The sequence below is a fragment of the Hydractinia symbiolongicarpus genome, chromosome 4 (genome assembly GCF_029227915.1).
Source record: "Hydractinia symbiolongicarpus strain clone_291-10 chromosome 4, HSymV2.1, whole genome shotgun sequence".
Lineage (NCBI taxonomy): Eukaryota > Metazoa > Cnidaria > Hydrozoa > Anthoathecata > Hydractiniidae > Hydractinia > Hydractinia symbiolongicarpus.
Window position 1 is genome coordinate 10,913,657 of NC_079878.1, and position 18,058 is coordinate 10,931,714.

At 33.8% G+C, this 18,058-nt stretch overlaps 2 protein-coding genes across 2 annotated transcripts; one reads left to right on the forward strand and one right to left on the reverse strand.

Annotated features, from left to right (window-relative positions):
• Positions 1-68: 68 nt before the first annotated feature.
• On the reverse strand, positions 69-12,128 carry LOC130641214 (F-box only protein 42-like). The gene is made up of 6 exons (XM_057447922.1): positions 12,003-12,128; positions 8,840-9,680; positions 8,562-8,658; positions 6,700-6,756; positions 1,199-1,406; positions 69-453 (listed from the first exon to the last, which is right to left on the reverse strand). Exons 2-6 carry the CDS (start codon positions 9,643-9,645, stop codon positions 164-166), a joined length of 1,458 nt encoding a protein of 485 aa, XP_057303905.1. The 5' UTR covers positions 9,646-9,680; positions 12,003-12,128; the 3' UTR covers positions 69-163.
• Positions 12,129-15,078: 2,950 nt separating this feature from the next.
• Positions 15,079-16,993, forward strand: LOC130642234 (uncharacterized). The gene is made up of 3 exons (XM_057449322.1): positions 15,079-15,135; positions 15,347-15,376; positions 15,503-16,993. Exons 1-3 carry the CDS (start codon positions 15,079-15,081, stop codon positions 16,991-16,993), a joined length of 1,578 nt encoding a protein of 525 aa, XP_057305305.1.
• The last annotated feature ends 1,065 nt before the right edge of the window (positions 16,994-18,058 follow it).

The following is an 18,058-nucleotide window of genomic DNA, read 5'->3' on the forward strand; positions in this document are numbered from 1 at the left end:
TAAGGGTCAATTGTCTATTAGACGACAGTATAATTAGGGTTGTGGGAGCAGAAACAAGTAGTGTAAAGTAAAGAACAGTCAAATTATAACTATAAATCTTTAATATATAAACATTACCGTACTTTCAGTCGCTTTATCGACACGCTTGGTGCCGGATCTGACGTCACAGACTCGGTTTTGCAGAAATTACTATCGTATGATTATCAGTCTTACTTTCTTGCGTCATCACATTTTGTAACCCCCCGAATATTAAGATTTCATTAATACCTAAGTTAACAGAAAACATTCTTCTTGCCGGGGGTGAAGGCTGTAAGTATTTATAATTTAACCAACGACACGTCGAGTTCGTAAGGAGACTTGAACAATCGAGCAAATACATTTGAAAACATGACTGCTTGAACATTATCATATCTTCTGGATTTCTGCGCCCACACGAACAGACTTTTGCATCACCTAAAAAATTGTCAAAGTTACTTTAATTACCGTATGGTACCAACTTTCGCAATTTATTATTTTTAGTAACTTAGTTTTTGGCGAATTTAAATTTTCGCGAAATTTTCATCAAGATGCCATTCGCGAAAATTTATGCATGAAAAAAAAGCCAATAATTCATGAAACTTTTACCAAGCAAACAATTTATTCACATAAAAAAAAGCTTTTATAATTCATACAAACTAGTATTTCTGTCCACTAAATCAAGTATCTTCTAAAACACAGTAAAGAAATATATAACATTCGCTAACAATTTACCAACTCGTGACAATTAATACAATTTCGCAAGTGCAATTAGCTTACGGTGTTTACGCTTACGGAAAAGTCGAAAAAATGATTTTCATTCTTCCGACGTATTTCCCGCATCGCTATTTTGTTTATCCGTAGCAAAAAGGTTACCATTTGAATAAAACACGAGTTATTACATGGACAGTTTCCTGACATTCCTCAATGATTGCACAAGCTAATAGGAAAGTCCAACGGTAAAACGATTAAAAAGGCAAGGCAAAGAGCTTTAGGCTTGAATGTAACTTGGTAAAAAGGAATGAGTGTAGGTCAACTCATCAGAGGAAGACTGAAAGACGGTACAGGGTATTTCGGGGATTGGTTGCAATATAAGACTGGGGGTAACTTTATAAATGGATTCTAAACTCCATGTTCTCCGCATTGATCAGTTAATTGTGTCAAAATAAAATGCATTTCATACCATGCGGTTTTCTAGTCGGTACTGAAAAGTTTTGAATCGGCGACCGGCAATATGGGCATTTCTTTTCTTCGCTAAGTACTACCACATCTCCATTTACAAGCACAGACGCATGGCTCCACAAATCGGGCGGTTCGTAAATTTGATTCTCCACGTTCAGTTGGATCCACGTGCACAGCGTGACGTCATATAACCAAGCGTCACTCAAAAGCTAATGGAAAGAACAATCACGTAAAACACGGTAGTTATTTAAGGTTTATAAATTCAATACTTTTTTCAAGAAAACTTAAAAAAGGATTAAATTTGCATTTTAAGTTTGTGAATAATTTCACACTGAGAACGGACATCGCAAACATATTATGTAAATTGATTGCAAATAATATTAGAATATAAAAACAAATATATTAAAAAAAAAATATTCTTTTCCATTTTACTGTAATGGGACGGTGGACAGTAGTTTGAAAATAATACGTGCTTTTACGATTATTAAAGCAAATATTAAAAAGCAAAAGTCGCACGAGTGACTAAGCCACAGTATTTATTAAATTTTTGATGGAAGCTGTAGATGTCCTGAGGTTACTGCAGCTTCCATAAGAGCTGCTCCAACAAATGGAATTAAAACCTAGAATACTACTCAACATATTGACCACAAATGAAGACGGAACGAAGAAAGAACATTGTTTGACTTGTCTCGCACAAGGTGTAGTGATCATTCTTCTTAACACGTGTCTGTTATGTTTTATACTTTTCAAGAAGAGATTACGAAGAGTACACGCAAATAGATTTCTCGCAAGTTTATTACTAGCGAATGTTTTTATGGGCGCAATTTGCGTTTATGTCTCAATATCGCCATCCAAATTAACAAAGATAGAGTTTGAAAGACAGAAACAAGATTATTCCACGTCAGCTATCTTACTTCTGTTCTGCAACTTAATATTAGTGACCAGTGACAGACTTCTTTCCATACGATTTCCATTCATTTATATCAGAATCAACCTCAAGGTGATCGTTCTATCGCTTTCAATAGCATGGTTAATTCCACTCACGTTTATGTCTCTAACCTTGTTTCCTCCAAGCTCTAACGCTGCTACTCGGAGTGGTATCAGATGATGTGTTTATAGCTCAGGCTACAACTTCTATGTTTTTCCTTGCATTGGAAAATATGTTACTCTTCGTCATCGTGAGAAAACAGATTAAACACATGATGCAAACAACAGTTGAAGTTAACGAAAAACGACTACGGTTGAGAGCATTACAGAAAAAGAAGCACAAATCCTTCTACCTGTGTTTCATTATAGCCATAACGCATATTTGTTTTTGGTTGCCTGCTCTCCTCCACAGTTTACTCGTAAACAAAGTTAAAATCATAGCAAAAAATGAGACATTTGAGAAGGTGGCTTTCTATACTTTGTTTGCTAGCTGCATTGCTGATCCGTTTATTTACGTCCTACGCAATAAGAAAGTGAAAAAATCTGCGGTGGAGTTTTTTAGCATTATGACAAAAACTCACGTCAGTTGTAGACAATAATAGAGTAGTGGAATATTGTATATTGTAAACAAACAAACAAAACAACGATTAAATAAGGTTTGGACATAAAGAATTGTAATGCACCTGTACATTCGCACATGGGTGCTTTTTCCACATTTGTTTGGTCGAATGGTGCTGTTTGCTTACTTTGCTCATCGTTGCATACTCTTATATTCATATAAGTTTTGCAATTTTCGCGAATTTAGAGCATGTTGTTAAATGTTGAACCCCCTAAAATTTTATTCGCGAAGGTTGACCTAGAGGTTTGTCATATTCTGAAAAATTTTGTTTTCAGCAGGGCTGCTTTCTGTGCAATTTATGTTGCCCTGACCTTCTTATGGCTACTACCCTGAGTCATTTATGAACTTTAACAAAAAAATTTATAAAAATTTATACGCCTGATCAAAAATAATAAACACGAGAAAGAAAAAATTTATTTTTTTATTTTATTCCTGCATAGAGTATATTAGAAGGGCTTCTGTATCAAAAATTTCTAACTTGCTGTGCTTTAATTTTCAGCAAAACTAAACAATTTCTGTCTCCTTCATAAATGCGTCATAGTGCTCAGTGAAAGACATATCTCCCAACGCGAAAATACAAGATGAGAAAATATACAGAATACATAAACAGAAGAAATACACCGAAAATAAGTTAAAAGCAGAGAAAATCTTTCTTAGCACAAACTACTGACATACAACAAAATATAAACATCAGGAAATAGCCGCAGTCACGTCTGTTAAAGGATTCTTTGACATTCCCAACTCTGCCTTCGTTGTCCTCACATGGTACATAAACAATGATTAACATCTTCAGCACTTATGCCGAAAGCTATAGAATCCCTTTGTGTTTTCGAAGCATCTTCTACGCGAAAGTATTCTTCTTGAGGTAAGTGATAACGCGGTGGTTTTCGGCGCGAAAACAATCTGTCAATCATTAAAACAACAAGCAACAAAGCGTTCAGCGGTATTACTAAGGTTAGCGTCATACTTTGTGCAAGGTACGAAGGCAAGTGAATTGCATTTGCACTGAAGGTTTTGTTGACAGTTAATAATACATTTATTTTACTCTCGATGCTAACTCCAAATGTCACTAAATAACTCTCTCCTGGCGTTAAATCTGGGAAGACAGCTCTGTTTCTTCTTGTTGTGATCGTACCACGGGGACAGTCGTAACATTGTATAACGTATACAACACTTTTTACATCCAAGTATCGTCTAATCTCTTTCCATTGAGCAACCACGACAGAGGGTGTGACACAAGTAAAATATATTTCTTCAAGTCTCAAGCTATAACATTTAGCAGTATTATTATTCGTAAATTTTTTTCGTCGAAAGCTTCCTGACACGCATGCGCATCCCACACCTCTCCTGGAGCGGCTCTCTGAGTCTTCTCCGCACTTCATGCATGTATGGTTGCCAGGCGATGCTTTGAACCGATCGTTTGCACATTGCCTGCAGTTATAGCCAAGTGGGGTGAAACCCTTTGGACATACCATCTGCGCATGTAACGGGAACACACAAGTAAAAGTGACACAACCGAGAAAAATGAATATACGCATCGTTCACTGAAAACAGTTCAACAAGAAACAACTGAAGAGTGATCATCGCAAGAATTTAAAACTAATTGAGTCATGCTATCACATCAATCAGCGCCTCAACAGAAATTACAAGAGAAATCAAATTCTCCTATGAAGAACCGAATCTAATCAATTGAAAGCAATGAAGTAATTATTAAAATTAAGTCAAAAATGATATCAAATCGAATTACACACAATTTCATTAAACGTTCTCAGTTTAAAACAGAGAATATTTTTTGCAAGTAAACTTACATTGCACATGACGCACAAATGTAATTGGTTGCCATAGTTACTTAGAACAATAACTTGCTGTAAAAGCGCAAACAAGGTGGAATTGTAAATATAAAAGTTACTAATGAGATAAAGCCAGCATTTATACATAACTAAATTAATTATGCGATACAAAATACCAGTAGAGTTTGCATTCTATGCAGCACTTGTGTCTACAGCGCAAATTATTTACTACAAGGTAAAGACTATTTATCTTAAAACTGGGACAAGGGGTAGAAAGACAAATGGATTAAATACAAAGATTATTCGCGATGTTACAGAAAATGTACGTTTCCACAAACATACAATATGAAGTAAACAAAACAAAGGAACAAAACCCACATCACTAAGCAGTCAATCATTTACTATAAAACCTCCGTCATCAACAGACATCAATGCAACACTCCCTAGACAATGTATTTTAAGTACGTCCATCACGATCATCAAAAAACTCTAAGTCGATCTTCTGTCACCATCCATTACCTTTTGGTAAATATTTAATTCGAGAGAAATCAATCATCGAATACCACATTGAAATTACTTCGCCATTGTTAACACCTCTCTCATTAGGATATCATTATTGACTGTTATGGTTATACACGTCAACATTTTCCAGTATATTCAAAGTTTAATGCATTTTTTGATTTGTTATGAGGGACTGATACATGCACACGGAACAGGACAGGTTTACTGGTGCGCGATCACTTGAAACCAAAACCAGTGTTTCAAATCAATGCATCTTTTTACGACATCACACTGCTCTAGAAATACACATCGAACGAATAAAAAAGGCCTGCCATTTTGTTTTTTTTTCATTTAAAATTCTATTAACTCCTCATCGACATGCCTGATATTTCTAAAATTGTTGTAATTTTTCTAGCTATTTCGGGTCGGCACAGATATTCTAATATTCTAACAAATTATCATAAAAAAATGCAATTTTGATACAAGAATATTGACGAAACACTATGCAAAAAATAAAAAAATATAAAATTCCAGCTCAGCCAAATCTTTGAAAAAGAATAGTAATCCTGATTGATGATTTAAATCTTCAATTCCCGACATATCAAAGCATTGCTGAAACATCTTGACAACATCATTAAAATTGCTGACATTAATGACAGAGTGAACACCCCGAATAATGCAAGAAGTATGTAAATAAAAAAAGATAAACTTAAATTAATTTGATACTTGGAAACAGACGAACCTCCTGCTATTCCAAGAGAGATTAAAATATCAACTACTCTATTACATGTTTAGCAGTGACAGACATAACTAATTAATCTTATTGAAATAACATACATATGACAATCTAGCAGACTAACTGAAATACATTCGAAAAACAAAATATATCCACTTGGCATAAAATGAGACACGGTGACAACCTTTTTGCAGGCAACAATTATAAATCCAAGAAAATCAGCAAGGAGGCAAAACATTCAGCTATAAGCAGTATTAAGCTATAAAATATTGTCCTGTTGTTCTGTGACGAGTATACGTGAAATCATGTAACAACTATGATATCTGCTTTAAACGGAAAAAAAGAGACGACAATTAGTGTTGAGTTCTATCACCAAAAGAAAATAGCTGATAACACCTAAGGTATATTTTGGTGCAATGCATTCCTAAACGTATACAATGGTTTTTCAACATTTCTAAATACTATACGGTCAAGCTGTATGTATAAAGATAAAGAAAATATACAGTCATGTAACAAAATCACAATCAATTTATATTAGCAAAAAATAACTGATTGAGTTCAAGATTTGGCATTACAAAAAAATACTTACAGCTACCATCCAAAGCAGAATTAGAACTCTGGATTATATTTGAATAAGAATCCAGGTAAAAGACAAAAAACATACACACATCAATTTTTTACGGTCTCATAAAAACCCTAAAGTCAATACGATCACTTAGATGAAACCAAGAGTAGGGCTTTTAATTTTTTCATTATTTCTGAGACAAAATATAGTTTTTTACATAAACTGTAGAATTAATTAATACGGAAAAAGGTGCCTGATAACTTTAAATTTGCCACTGATCCTGCAAGCTTAACAGTGCGCTCAAAGAAAGAATATTCACTTAAAATGATAAATAATAAAATAAAATGTAAAAAAAAATATTTACCTCATTTGGGCCACCACAACCTCCTATTACAAGTATCATGCGATCATTCAATGTGAACTATGTAAAACATTACAAGCGATTTTAACAAATTTTACAAAGAGCTTCCAATCTCCTTTACATTGTTTATAAACACAAAAGACTTCAAACAGATTATTTTGAAATCTGATGTTACGCTGTCAGATAACAATTTTTCATTTGCAAATACAGTAAGACACTTTTTTTTACTTCTCTTACACAAAGATGTGGTAACCTTATCTATTAACAAAAAACAAGGGTAAAAGAGACATTGGTAGCATGCCTGCACCATTGATTTATATCATTTAAAGCTTACCCTTCCTCCAAAAACACAAATTGAGCTCATATAAAATAAACATTTGAATCTTATTATGTGTTTGATAAATCGATATTTGCTCTTGAGATATTATAGGTCTCGAAAAAATTGCTAATTATGCAAAAATTATTGCATCATCAACTAACTTTGAAACATGTAATTGATGTTCGTTGAGCATATATATAATTATAATAACTATCAATATTAAAATTCATGTAAAATTTTCAAATCGTCAAATCCTAAATAGCTTCATGGCAATCTCATCACTGATTAATAACATGATACAACAGAATCTTTGACAGTAATATTTTTTTTTCCAGCTATAAAATTTGGTCACTTGAGAGAAGCAGTATAATCAATATTGAAATTCATGTAAAATTTTCAAATTGTCAAATGCTAAATAGCTTTATGGTAATCTCATCACTGATTAATAACATGATACAACAGAATCTTTGACAGTAATATTTTTTTTTCCAGCTATAAAATTTGGTCACTTGAGAGAAGCAGTATAATCAATATTGAAATTCATGTAAAATTTTCAAATTGTCAAATGCTAAATAGCTTTATGGTAATCTCATCACTGATTAATAACATGATACAACAGAATCTTTGACAGTAATATTTTTTTTTCCAGCTATAAAATTTGGTCACTTGAGAGAAGCAGTATAATCAATATTGAAATTCATGTAAAATTTTCAAATTGTCAAATGCTAAATAGCTTTATGGTAATCTCATCACTGATTAATAACATGATACAACAGAATCTTTGACAGTAATATTTTTTTTTCCAGCTATAAAATTTGGTCACTTGAGAGAAGCAGATTTTTTTTACAGAAATTTTTACTGGTGAAAAATTTTTGATCCCATTTCGCTGTTAGGGCAGAGATCTTCAAATAGGGGAAAGATTACTGAAAATACTGATTTACTTCTTATAAGTATAAATAAGATTTCCTGAATTCTGTTATGCAAATGTTACATCACTCTTTGCCCACCCAGTTGCTGTTGACCTTTTTCTCCTACTGCTACAATCTGCCATTATGCAGGCTTGTAAAAGTTTAGCAAACTTGTCTCTATTATGGACTGTTTTTTCCATCGATAGAAGCTGGAAGAGCTGGGAACAAGGATAAAGGTTTTAAGAGACTTGAAATTCTAGGTATAATTCCTGGCTGGTTGCAAGGTCAGTATGACCCATATCACTGTATTGGTGTTATAATAACCTTAATAACCCTTAATAATAACAACATGGCAGCGTGAACTTAGTGCACAAGAGTAAAGTGTAAAAATAACTGAAGTAAATCACAAAAATATTTGTAAAATATAAATTTTTTTCGCTATCGGAAATACCGTTCACGTCATTAGGGCACAGCAGGGGTATTGGAACAATCAGTACCCCCAAAATTTTGTGGCCCAATCCCCTAAACTTTCTGTGACTATTCAATTAAAAAGAATCTGACTACTAATGACCACTTGGCTACTCTGCCAAAGATTTATAGACAATGACCCATGCAACAAAATTAAATGAAAGCTTTACCTGGGAATGACCAAATCGTTCTCTAGGTTTTTGTCCTCTAATATATGGACAAGTCCAAGATAAAGCATCAATATCAAACACCCAAACATCATTTAATCTGTATACAAAACACAAATTTAAAATTGCCACCACAAATATCAATTTTGGCATTTATAAATGTAAGCATAAGACAAAGAGTGTACTGTGCGCTTTAACAGTTTCAAGAAATATAAAAAATGAAGTTGGAATATGTCCAAGATGAAACGTCCAGATAAATGAAAATGTTTACACCCAAGTACCTGTTATTTCTTTGTGATCCACCAAATATAACCATTTTGTTTCCAACCACAGATGCACCATGACCAGCACGGGGTGTCGGGAAGTTATTATCTACATTTATGCGCTGCCAACGAGAATCATGTACATGAAAAATTTGAGTGTCTTCAAAAAATCTTGGACCAACAAGGATTGCCCCAGGTGGAGGTTGACACCATCCACCAAACAGAATCAATTTACCTTTGTAAGGAATAGCTCTATATAAATGTTTGCTAGGTCTCTGTTTATAAGAAACCAGTGTGCCACTCTCTCTTGGCGCTGGCAGTAATCCTTTTGTTTTAACTTTCTGCCATGTGTAATTGGACAAATCAAGTTTATACAGGTCATTGAAAGTCGAGCTTGCATTTGATTCTGAGCTTCCACCACCAAATACATACATATACTGTCCTAATATGACAGATGAATGCGAAAAACGTGGATGAGGTTCATTTAAATTTGCCCTTTGAACTTTAGTGCGAAAAGACCTTCCTTTTACCTTTCCTGGTATAAGAGTTTCAGTTATATCGTAGGACCTTTGTTTACGTATCTTCCACATAATATTGCTGGATTTGATAGATTCATAAAAAACTCTATTACAATGATGTTCAATAACCACAATTAGTCTATGCCATTTTTTATTGACCAATTTTGCAATTTTTCTGTCAGTGTATGGAGACAAATAAGAAAACACCTTTATAACCAATTCTTCAGGAAGTTCATTGAAGTATGTTAACTCAAAATCTTCAGCACCCTCCTCCATGACAATGTTTTCTTCTTCTACTGCTTCCATTATATTATAAAAAATTTTCCAGTGGCTTCAGTAAACTAAATATATATATATACACAAAAAAACTGAAAAATATGGCAATCCAAGGGTAAAATATGGCAATCCAAGGGTAAAATAAGACATTTATATATTAATGCTATATGATTGCAGTTCTTTTAGCATGTAAAAAATGTCAGAAAAAATGCCACTTATTCATGAATAATTGAAATGAAAACAAGGTTTTATACATAATTTAATAGGTCAGCAATGTAATATTACAGTTGCTATATTGCGATTTAATGTGGGCGAGTAAATATAGCACCAGGTTAACCAAAACCATGTGAGGGAAATTAGGGATATGATATACAATGTTGGGGTGCCCAGTTTGGTGTTGCAGGGAGTTGTCTGGTACAGCTCAGACTTTAGTTGGGTCTGCGTAGCTTTAAGCATTAAATACTCTAGGATCGCCATCAAATCCATGGCATCACCTGGAAATAATAGACGGGGTGTATCACTCAATATTTCGGCTAGCCACGTAAAATATGCATATCTCTTATAATAATACGGAGCTTCTTTCTGTGACTTTTGCTAAGTGGATAAAATTTCTTTGATAAATTCTATAAAACATCACCTATAAATTTGTTCTGTAAATTAGCAAACTTTGACGTTAGAGCAATATTGACGTCAAAGGAAAGTACATTAAGATTAGTGAAGCCATTGCATTGCACTTTTAAATTTAACGCTAAATAACTTGGAAACGGGTGGAAATAACTGACGTCATCTCCTGCGTGGGTAACTAAGGACTACCTGGGACCAATTTGGGTAAGTTTTCCAAGCCTGGGTCACCGAATCCGTTTCGGAATGAACGGATTAATGACGTCATAAAAAAACCTTTAAACCCTAATATCTCTGCATCCGTTTATCAAAAGTACATGGTCCTATACATTTTCCTGATCAGAGTTTCAAGATCTATGCGATGAAAGCAACAGGTATAGAAATTTCCAAAAAAATTTTTTTTAGGTTTTGACGGGCCATTGCTGACGTCAGCAAAATTTTTAATCCCTGATATCTCCTTTAGGCGTTCGTCAAGAACATATGATCCCGTACATTATTTTGATCAGCGTTTCAACTTCTACACATTACAGACAAAGAATAAACCAATTTTGTGATTTTTTTATATCTGCACTGCGCTGACGTCAGCAAAACATCTAAAACAACTTTTTTTTATTGACCTTTTGCCTAAGTGGATTTCTCCACGGGCCTTATCGACTAGTATATATATATATATATACAACAGACTTGTACATATTTTAAATTAACTGAAGATGTCTTGACGTCCAAGATGAAACATGTGTTACAAACTAAAACAGTTTGTCTTTTTTTAAAAATAATAATAATATGTTTTATAATAGCTACTTTTAACGAGCACTAGTAGCTATCTATTTATTGGTTCTCTCTGAATAAAGATTGGGGCTGTTTTAAACCACCAACAGTTTTTGCCAGTAAATGTACTTTCAAGGTTTTCTCCTGGGCAATATAAATTCAAAAACAATTGTCCTTCACACACAGGTCCAAGCCATTTTTAGATCCAGGTTTAACATCAACAAATTTTAAGAGGAATTAAAAAACGAAGATATCCTTGCATGATCCAGGTAATTAAACGTAATTCTACTTCATGGAATGTCATCATTAAATCTATCCGCTAATATGATTGTATGTACAAGTCTTTTGTAAAAAGGCTGGATGGATGTGCATATTTTACATGGCTAGCCTCACAAATATCGAGGGATATACACTGTCTATCGTTTCCAGGAGGGGCCATGGCTTAAGATGGAGAGTGCAAGAGTATTTAATGCTCATTTTGAGCTACGCAGACCAAATTAGGGCCCGTGCTCTACTAGACAACTCCCAGCAAATTCCAACGGCCCACATTGTGTCATCTCCCCAATTTCCCTCACATGGCTTGGGTTAACCCGGGGCATGGTAACACTCACTCGCCCATGTTGAATTGCTGTCAAGAGGAATCGAACCCCAGTCTCCCGCACAGAGCTATATGCTCTGTCTAAATCTTCCCTTCATGAGAGGTATAACTGCACCGCAACCTGACTGTGACTTTGTGGAGGCAGAGCAAAAAAATCTTATTGTAATTTCTTTAGCAATAACCTGAAAACATTCGCAAGGTTTGGAAAAAAGGCATTAGCTCTATTATTTTTGTCAAGTCTGCAAACATTTCTCATCCTACCTCTCGTAATATCAATGGTAAAAATTACGTTTGGGAGCAACTGAATTTGATATCCTCGAAATAAGCTTAGTTAACTAGGCTAGCTAGCTATAGCTAACTAGATAATGTGGAAATAAAAAGCAACAGAAATGTACCCAACCTGAGCTTTGACCGCCATTACACTTGTCTCAAATTTTAGCAGCAAATGCGATATACGGCTGTGACCAGGGGACTATACCCTGTCTTTTATTTCCGTGGGAGTCCCAGAGTATTTAATCTCACTTTGAGCTAAGCAAATTAGGGTCCGCGCTATACCACATAACTCACTGCAACATGGAGCGACCCCCTTTCCCATATTGAATCACCGCCAAGAATAAGCAACTGAACTTATATTTCGCCTTGCTTTGGGAAACGAGGGCTTTAAATATTTTCGGTCATGGATTCTCTCTTTTTGCCCTCTTTTTGTAGAAACTGAATGAAACTCTAGCATCCTCTCTAGAGTTAGCTCCGTAGATAAGGCGACGAGTTCGCTACTTTGGCCGAAAAATAAAAATATTGCAGGAAAGGAAGCAAAAATTTTGCAGCACAAACACGAATTCGTCGCCTTTATTTTGTGAAAATATGTAAAAAAATACAATTATATATATCTCCCTAAATAGAAAATCCATCGTGTCAAATATTTCTAGCCCCTAAATTGAGAATACATGACCGCAAATATTTCAAGTCCTTATTTTAAAAAGCAAGACGAAAAGTAATTTCAGGTGCCAAACTCTGGAGAGTGTGTCTCACATATTATTCTATCATAGGAAACAGAATGTAGCATTGTTTAGGCAGAAAAAGGGAAAGGTGGGCGGAGAAGTTGGTAACTAAACTAGTCTGTGGAAAAAATCCACTCTTATGAGGGAGGAAAAGGGTTACGGGCATGTATTTTGGTGACGCTATTAATAACCCGTTATAAGAAAAACATATTTTGTAGGTGAAAGACTTACTAATGTCGTGTAAAATTTGATAGTAATCAAAATAATAAGTAATAAATAAAATGTCAAGTTCAATAAAAACAATGAGTGTTAAATATAATAGCTAAAAAACAGACACACACATAAATAGTTGAAGAAAACTGAGTAGATATATTGAATAAGGCCAAAGAGACGCTATTGAGCCCTAAAAAGTCGAAATCACACAGAAATTTGCTACAAAATGGAAAAGTTACTTTAATCGACACCACTAACAACGTTATCGAGACCTTGGTCCCCAATATTCTCATATTGTCTGAATGAGACTCTCGAACCTCTCAGACTGAGTAGTGAGGCTTGAGTAATTTCCAGAGGCGAGTTCTAAGCCACGTTATTGCAGTTCCGTAATTTTCATTGTTTTTTCCGGCAATTTCTTCGCTAGCTAGATAGATGGAAACTTGCTGCACTCGTTTCCAACACCTCCATTGGTACCAACTATCAATGGTGTAAAACTTCCATGTTCGATTTCCAAAATACGATGTAAATACTCTCTCTTTTTCGCTTGCTCGTGCCGCTGGAAAATTTTATGGGTCGCTTGATTTCCGTGCGTTATTGTAACATCAAAAAATGCAGTCACTCCTTTTTCCAGAAATCTTGGGTTTTATTATTAATATTTAGTACCGTGTTTTTAACGGACCCCCTAATTGTGTAGACCTTGACCAACAGAATGTGTAAAATCATGGTGTTTTTGCGAACTGCTTAGGTAGAGAGATATTAGGGTTTAAAAACATACACCCTTATACCCCTCTTCCCCACACCCTTCGATAGTTCCTATGACAATAAAGGAAAAAGCGCTGATTGAGCTGTGCTTTTTGTAAAGAGTAGAGAAAGACAAGGATTAAATGATAAGACTGAAGTTATGGTAAATCCTACCACGTGAAAACTACAGTTAATTCTTCCTGGCAAAAAGTGTTGTGTGGTTCATTGTTGAATTTTAAAATTGCCGACCAGAAAGGTATATAAAGAGTAAAATGTAAACTAAAAAATCAAGCAAAACTTACGACAAATGACATGATTGTAAAAATATATTCTGTACCCTTTCTTTTTTCTTAGGATTTTTTTTCTTCTTCCTTAAATCTTTTCGCTAACGGCATAATAGGACATTTCAAATGGCGATCTAAGGCAAACAAAGTTAAAAGGTTTTTTATAAGAAAGTCTTTTGGACTATCCTAGCTAGTAGTTTTCCGTATATCTTTTATAATTACTTTTTGAAGTTATTCGAGTCTTGTTTTAAATAAAAGTTATAATAAATACTTTTTAATATGTGTTTCACTTTTTAAACTTTGTAGCTTTGCAACCTGATAATTAGAATTAAAACATGTCGTTCAAATAAAAAAATGTGTTTTATTTTTAAAAGTCTACTACAATTCGTGCTGGTCAAATCATTTTTAAATTATTAGAGTCAATTATTTTCCTCTAAAAATATTTTCCTTAACAATAAAAGCAGATCATGATAAAAAGAAATCAAAAAAAGAACAAAACCAACACAAACTTTTCAATCAGCTTTATTTCCTTGTCACAAAAATTGTTTCCTTAAAAAATTATTTTTAAGGAAATCAATCGCCCCATGTAGCTTGGGCCCCATGTAGCATTTAAAGAAACACCAAAAAGCAAACTAGCAAACTTTTTAATAGCGTGATTTTTCAGCGATGAGGTTAGGTTCTATATTCTCAATGCAGAAATTGTAGAATTAGATGCTTCACTATTTTCTTGATGTTTCATAGTGTTGTGCATTTTTAATAGAAAGATCAGCATCTGCAATTTGCTTTGTTCAACTGTTAACTTATATAACTGACATAGCCTGAAACGGAATTCGTAAAAAGCATTGGATATAGTTGTTAAATTTTTTTTCCATGGAAACAAAACAAAGTAAAAAGAAAGTATAGAAATCCCACAAAACTCTAAAAGCAGGCGGAGTCCAAAAAATGTCAAAAATACAATGGTAGGAATAGTTGTGGTATTTCTAAAGAAATGATTAGCCTTTATTATCTCTATAGAATATTACCTTTAGTGGTATACATATCTCAAGTATAATATACGTAAGGAAAAAAATGACCTCTTTTTTGAATTTTTTTTAACAAGATTAACAAAAATCGCGTGTTGTTTTGATTTTTAATTTTCACCACCTTCTCAGCAGGTTCTCAAAATGTACTAAATTTAACTCTATCTTCAATATAAACCACAAATTATTTTTATGAATTTGTAACAATCTACTTATACATAATGAATAAATCTTCAGTCTATTGCGAATCAGAAGGGGAGAAGGAAAAGCAGCGTGGGGTATTGCAGAATAAGTAAATCAAAAGCTACTTTCTTGACATTCAAAGATATTATGATAATAAAGGAAGCATATAAATAGTGCATAAGGCTAATTTAATAAAAATTTATCGAATTGTTTGTGTGTTATCACTGTGGTTTTTAAATCTATATAATATCAGAGAATCCTTGCATTTGTTGTGAAAGATACTGTAAAGATAGCTTAAGATTCTAGCAATTAGTCACAGTGTTGAGCAGAAAGCAGGTAAATATTATAAATAAATATATTAATAATTTCTATCGTTTGGTAGAATTTAGAATGGCGTTATTTTTTCCTGTATAGTAGCTATTGCTAAAGAAATTGATGTTCCGTGATTGCTTTTTTCTTTAGATTTACATCATGGAAAAAGAAAATACACAAAAGCTAAGCAAAACTAAATTTGCCAAACTGAAGGAAAAAATACTTGCCATAGATACCAACCATGTTAAAATATTTCTTCCAGCTAAACTTTGTTATTTTGGCTTCGAAGCAAGTCTTGGTTGTATCATACCATTTCTCACTGTTTTCCTAACATCTATAGGGTTGTCTGTAACGCAAAGCAGTTTAATAGCTGGATTCCGCACAGTGGCATCATTAATTTTATCCCCATTCTTGAACGCTATTGCTGACCGCACAAACAGGCACAAAACAATTTTACTACTAGAAATCGTAGCCACCATCAGCGTGGCATTGCCTTTGCCATGGATTGCTCAAACGTTAGATGAAACACTTGCCACAAAAAATGTTACTGTCGGGAATGGCACAGAAGTTGAAAATAATCTAAGTCCTACATCAAGTTGGATTCTTTTTACAGTCATGCTGTTGTTGACGTCATTTTTATCAGTTTTATTTATGTCTACAGCTGGTTTTTTAGACTCTGCTATTATGAGTCTTGTTGCTAAGCACAAAAGCAAAACAACCTTTGGTAATCAACGAGTGTTTGGATCAATTGGTGTTGCCAGTGGCTCGTTTTTCTCTGGGTTGCTTTCAGATAAATTTCATCTGCCGGAGGTATCGAGATACTCCCCCGTGTTTTTTGTTCTGCTGCCTCATTTTTTGATACTTTTTATTGCCGCATTATTTTTGACACATTCACCTGTAAAACCCAAAAAAGTCCTGCCGAAAGCCTTTAAAAGATACGACACTTTTGACGAAGGCGAAGTTGAAGGAAGTTTATCTGGTAAAAGTGTACTGCAATCAACCTTATCTGTTTGTAAACAGTGGGAGGTTATTTTTGTTTTTATAATAACAGTCAATAATGGCATCAACTATGCAACAATACCTGGCTTTTTGTCGATGCATTTGACAAGCATCGGCTCATCGAGGACAGAAATGGGATTGGCAGCATCCATAGCGTCCATATCAGCTGTAGTAGCCTTTCCTATTTCATCAAGAATTATGAATCTTCTCGGCGGCGCTTTTCCTGCCTTTGTGGTTGCTACATTCTCCTATGCAGTACGTTATCTTATAATGGGAATTGTTAAAATTCCTTCAATAATTATTGCAGTACAGACTTTGCATTCATTTGGGTTTGCTTTATTTTGGGTTGCACTAGTTGAGTATATTCATAAAGTCAGTCCCCTCAAAATATGTACGACAATGTTTGGAATTGTAAACACGCTGTATTATTCGCTGGGGATTCTTATCGGGAATATCTTTGGTGGTATGATTTTTGCAAGATATGGTGGAGAAGTGTTATTTCAAGTTCTGTCCATCACTAGTTTAATTATGAGCTGTTTTATTCTGATTTATCACTGCATAGAGAAAAGAAGACGGAAAAACACAGAAGTAAATGGATTTCTTAAAAATGGTAAAAATAACGAGATATTTGAACACATTTAAAGTATGCTTATATCGAGTAATCATCATACCACACACAGAGAATCTTGTATCTTTAAAAGATATATGTAAATTAAGTACAGCTACAAACATGATGTGTGAAGATCTTTTCAAAGCTTACCACAGCAGACATCGGATAGCAGCGGATTTTGCATTAAAAAAGCATGGAAATGCCTAGATGGATAGATGTTGAGTATAAGACTTCAAATCAAAAACTTTGTTTTTATGATTCACATGATCAAACAATCAAAAATTGTGTTCATGATGACAGGTAGAATGATCGTTACACCGTATAGCTTTGTATTTTAATAATTTGTCAGACTTATTGCATTTTTAAGCAACTTCTTACAGATAAAATATTAGTTATTTCCAGAGCTATCTTTTTTACTTTAGTTCAAAAGCCTTTTTTATGGTTAGAAGAAGGATTCTCATCGAAGCGAATGTAAACTTTATTCCTACCTAAGTGTTAAGTGTTCGTTATTTAAACTTTCGCTACAGCAATGAAAATAAGAAACAATCAGAAATTATTCTTTTCTTATTTATGTAACAGAGTAACTGTCCTCGGATAGAAGTTAGATAGAAATAGTTTTTAATTTTGGTTAATAAATCAAGCTAAATTATAGTCTCATTTAAAATGAGCCGATTTAGTGTACAAGCACACAGGAAACACCTATGTGGAGAAAACTGCCGATATTTCTTAACTGTAAAATGAAAGTATATATTTTAGCTTTGTCCCCACATTTATAAATGATTGTAGTCTAAAACATACAGGTGCAAAAATTGTGTTTGAGATATCGATATTAAATTTTATTGAAAAGAAGTGAGAAAAAATGTTTTGTCATCTTCCTCCTATTTAAAATTCATATTTTTTTATTTAAAATAAATATTTCATGAATTATAAGCTAACGTAAAATCAAAAATTTTACAAAAGTAACGATTTGGGTGTTTCATGTATCCTAAAGCATAACAATGCATTCTATTAACATGTGCTAGAAAAAACTCAAAAATAAGGATGTTTTCTTTAACTAAGTTTGTCTACAGCCAGACGTTTTCCTTATATCAGCCAAA

Coding starts and splice junctions, on each gene's coding strand:
- LOC130641214 (XM_057447922.1), bottom strand. CDS start 9,645: ATGGAAGCAGTAGAAGAAGAAAACATTGTCATGGAGGAGGGTGCTGAA. Junction 6,757..8,561: donor AACGATTTGGTCATTCCCAG/GTAAAGCTTTCA, acceptor TGTTTTACATAG/TTCACATTGAATGATCGCAT. Junction 454..1,198: donor ACCGACTAGAAAACCGCATG/GTATGAAATGCA, acceptor ACAATTTTTTAG/GTGATGCAAAAGTCTGTTCG.
- LOC130642234 (XM_057449322.1), top strand. CDS start 15,079: ATGAATAAATCTTCAGTCTATTGCGAATCAGAAGGGGAGAAGGAAAAG. Junction 15,136..15,346: donor AGAAGGAAAAGCAGCGTGGG/GTATTGCAGAAT, acceptor TTAAGATTCTAG/CAATTAGTCACAGTGTTGAG. Junction 15,377..15,502: donor CAGTGTTGAGCAGAAAGCAG/GTAAATATTATA, acceptor TTTTTTCTTTAG/ATTTACATCATGGAAAAAGA.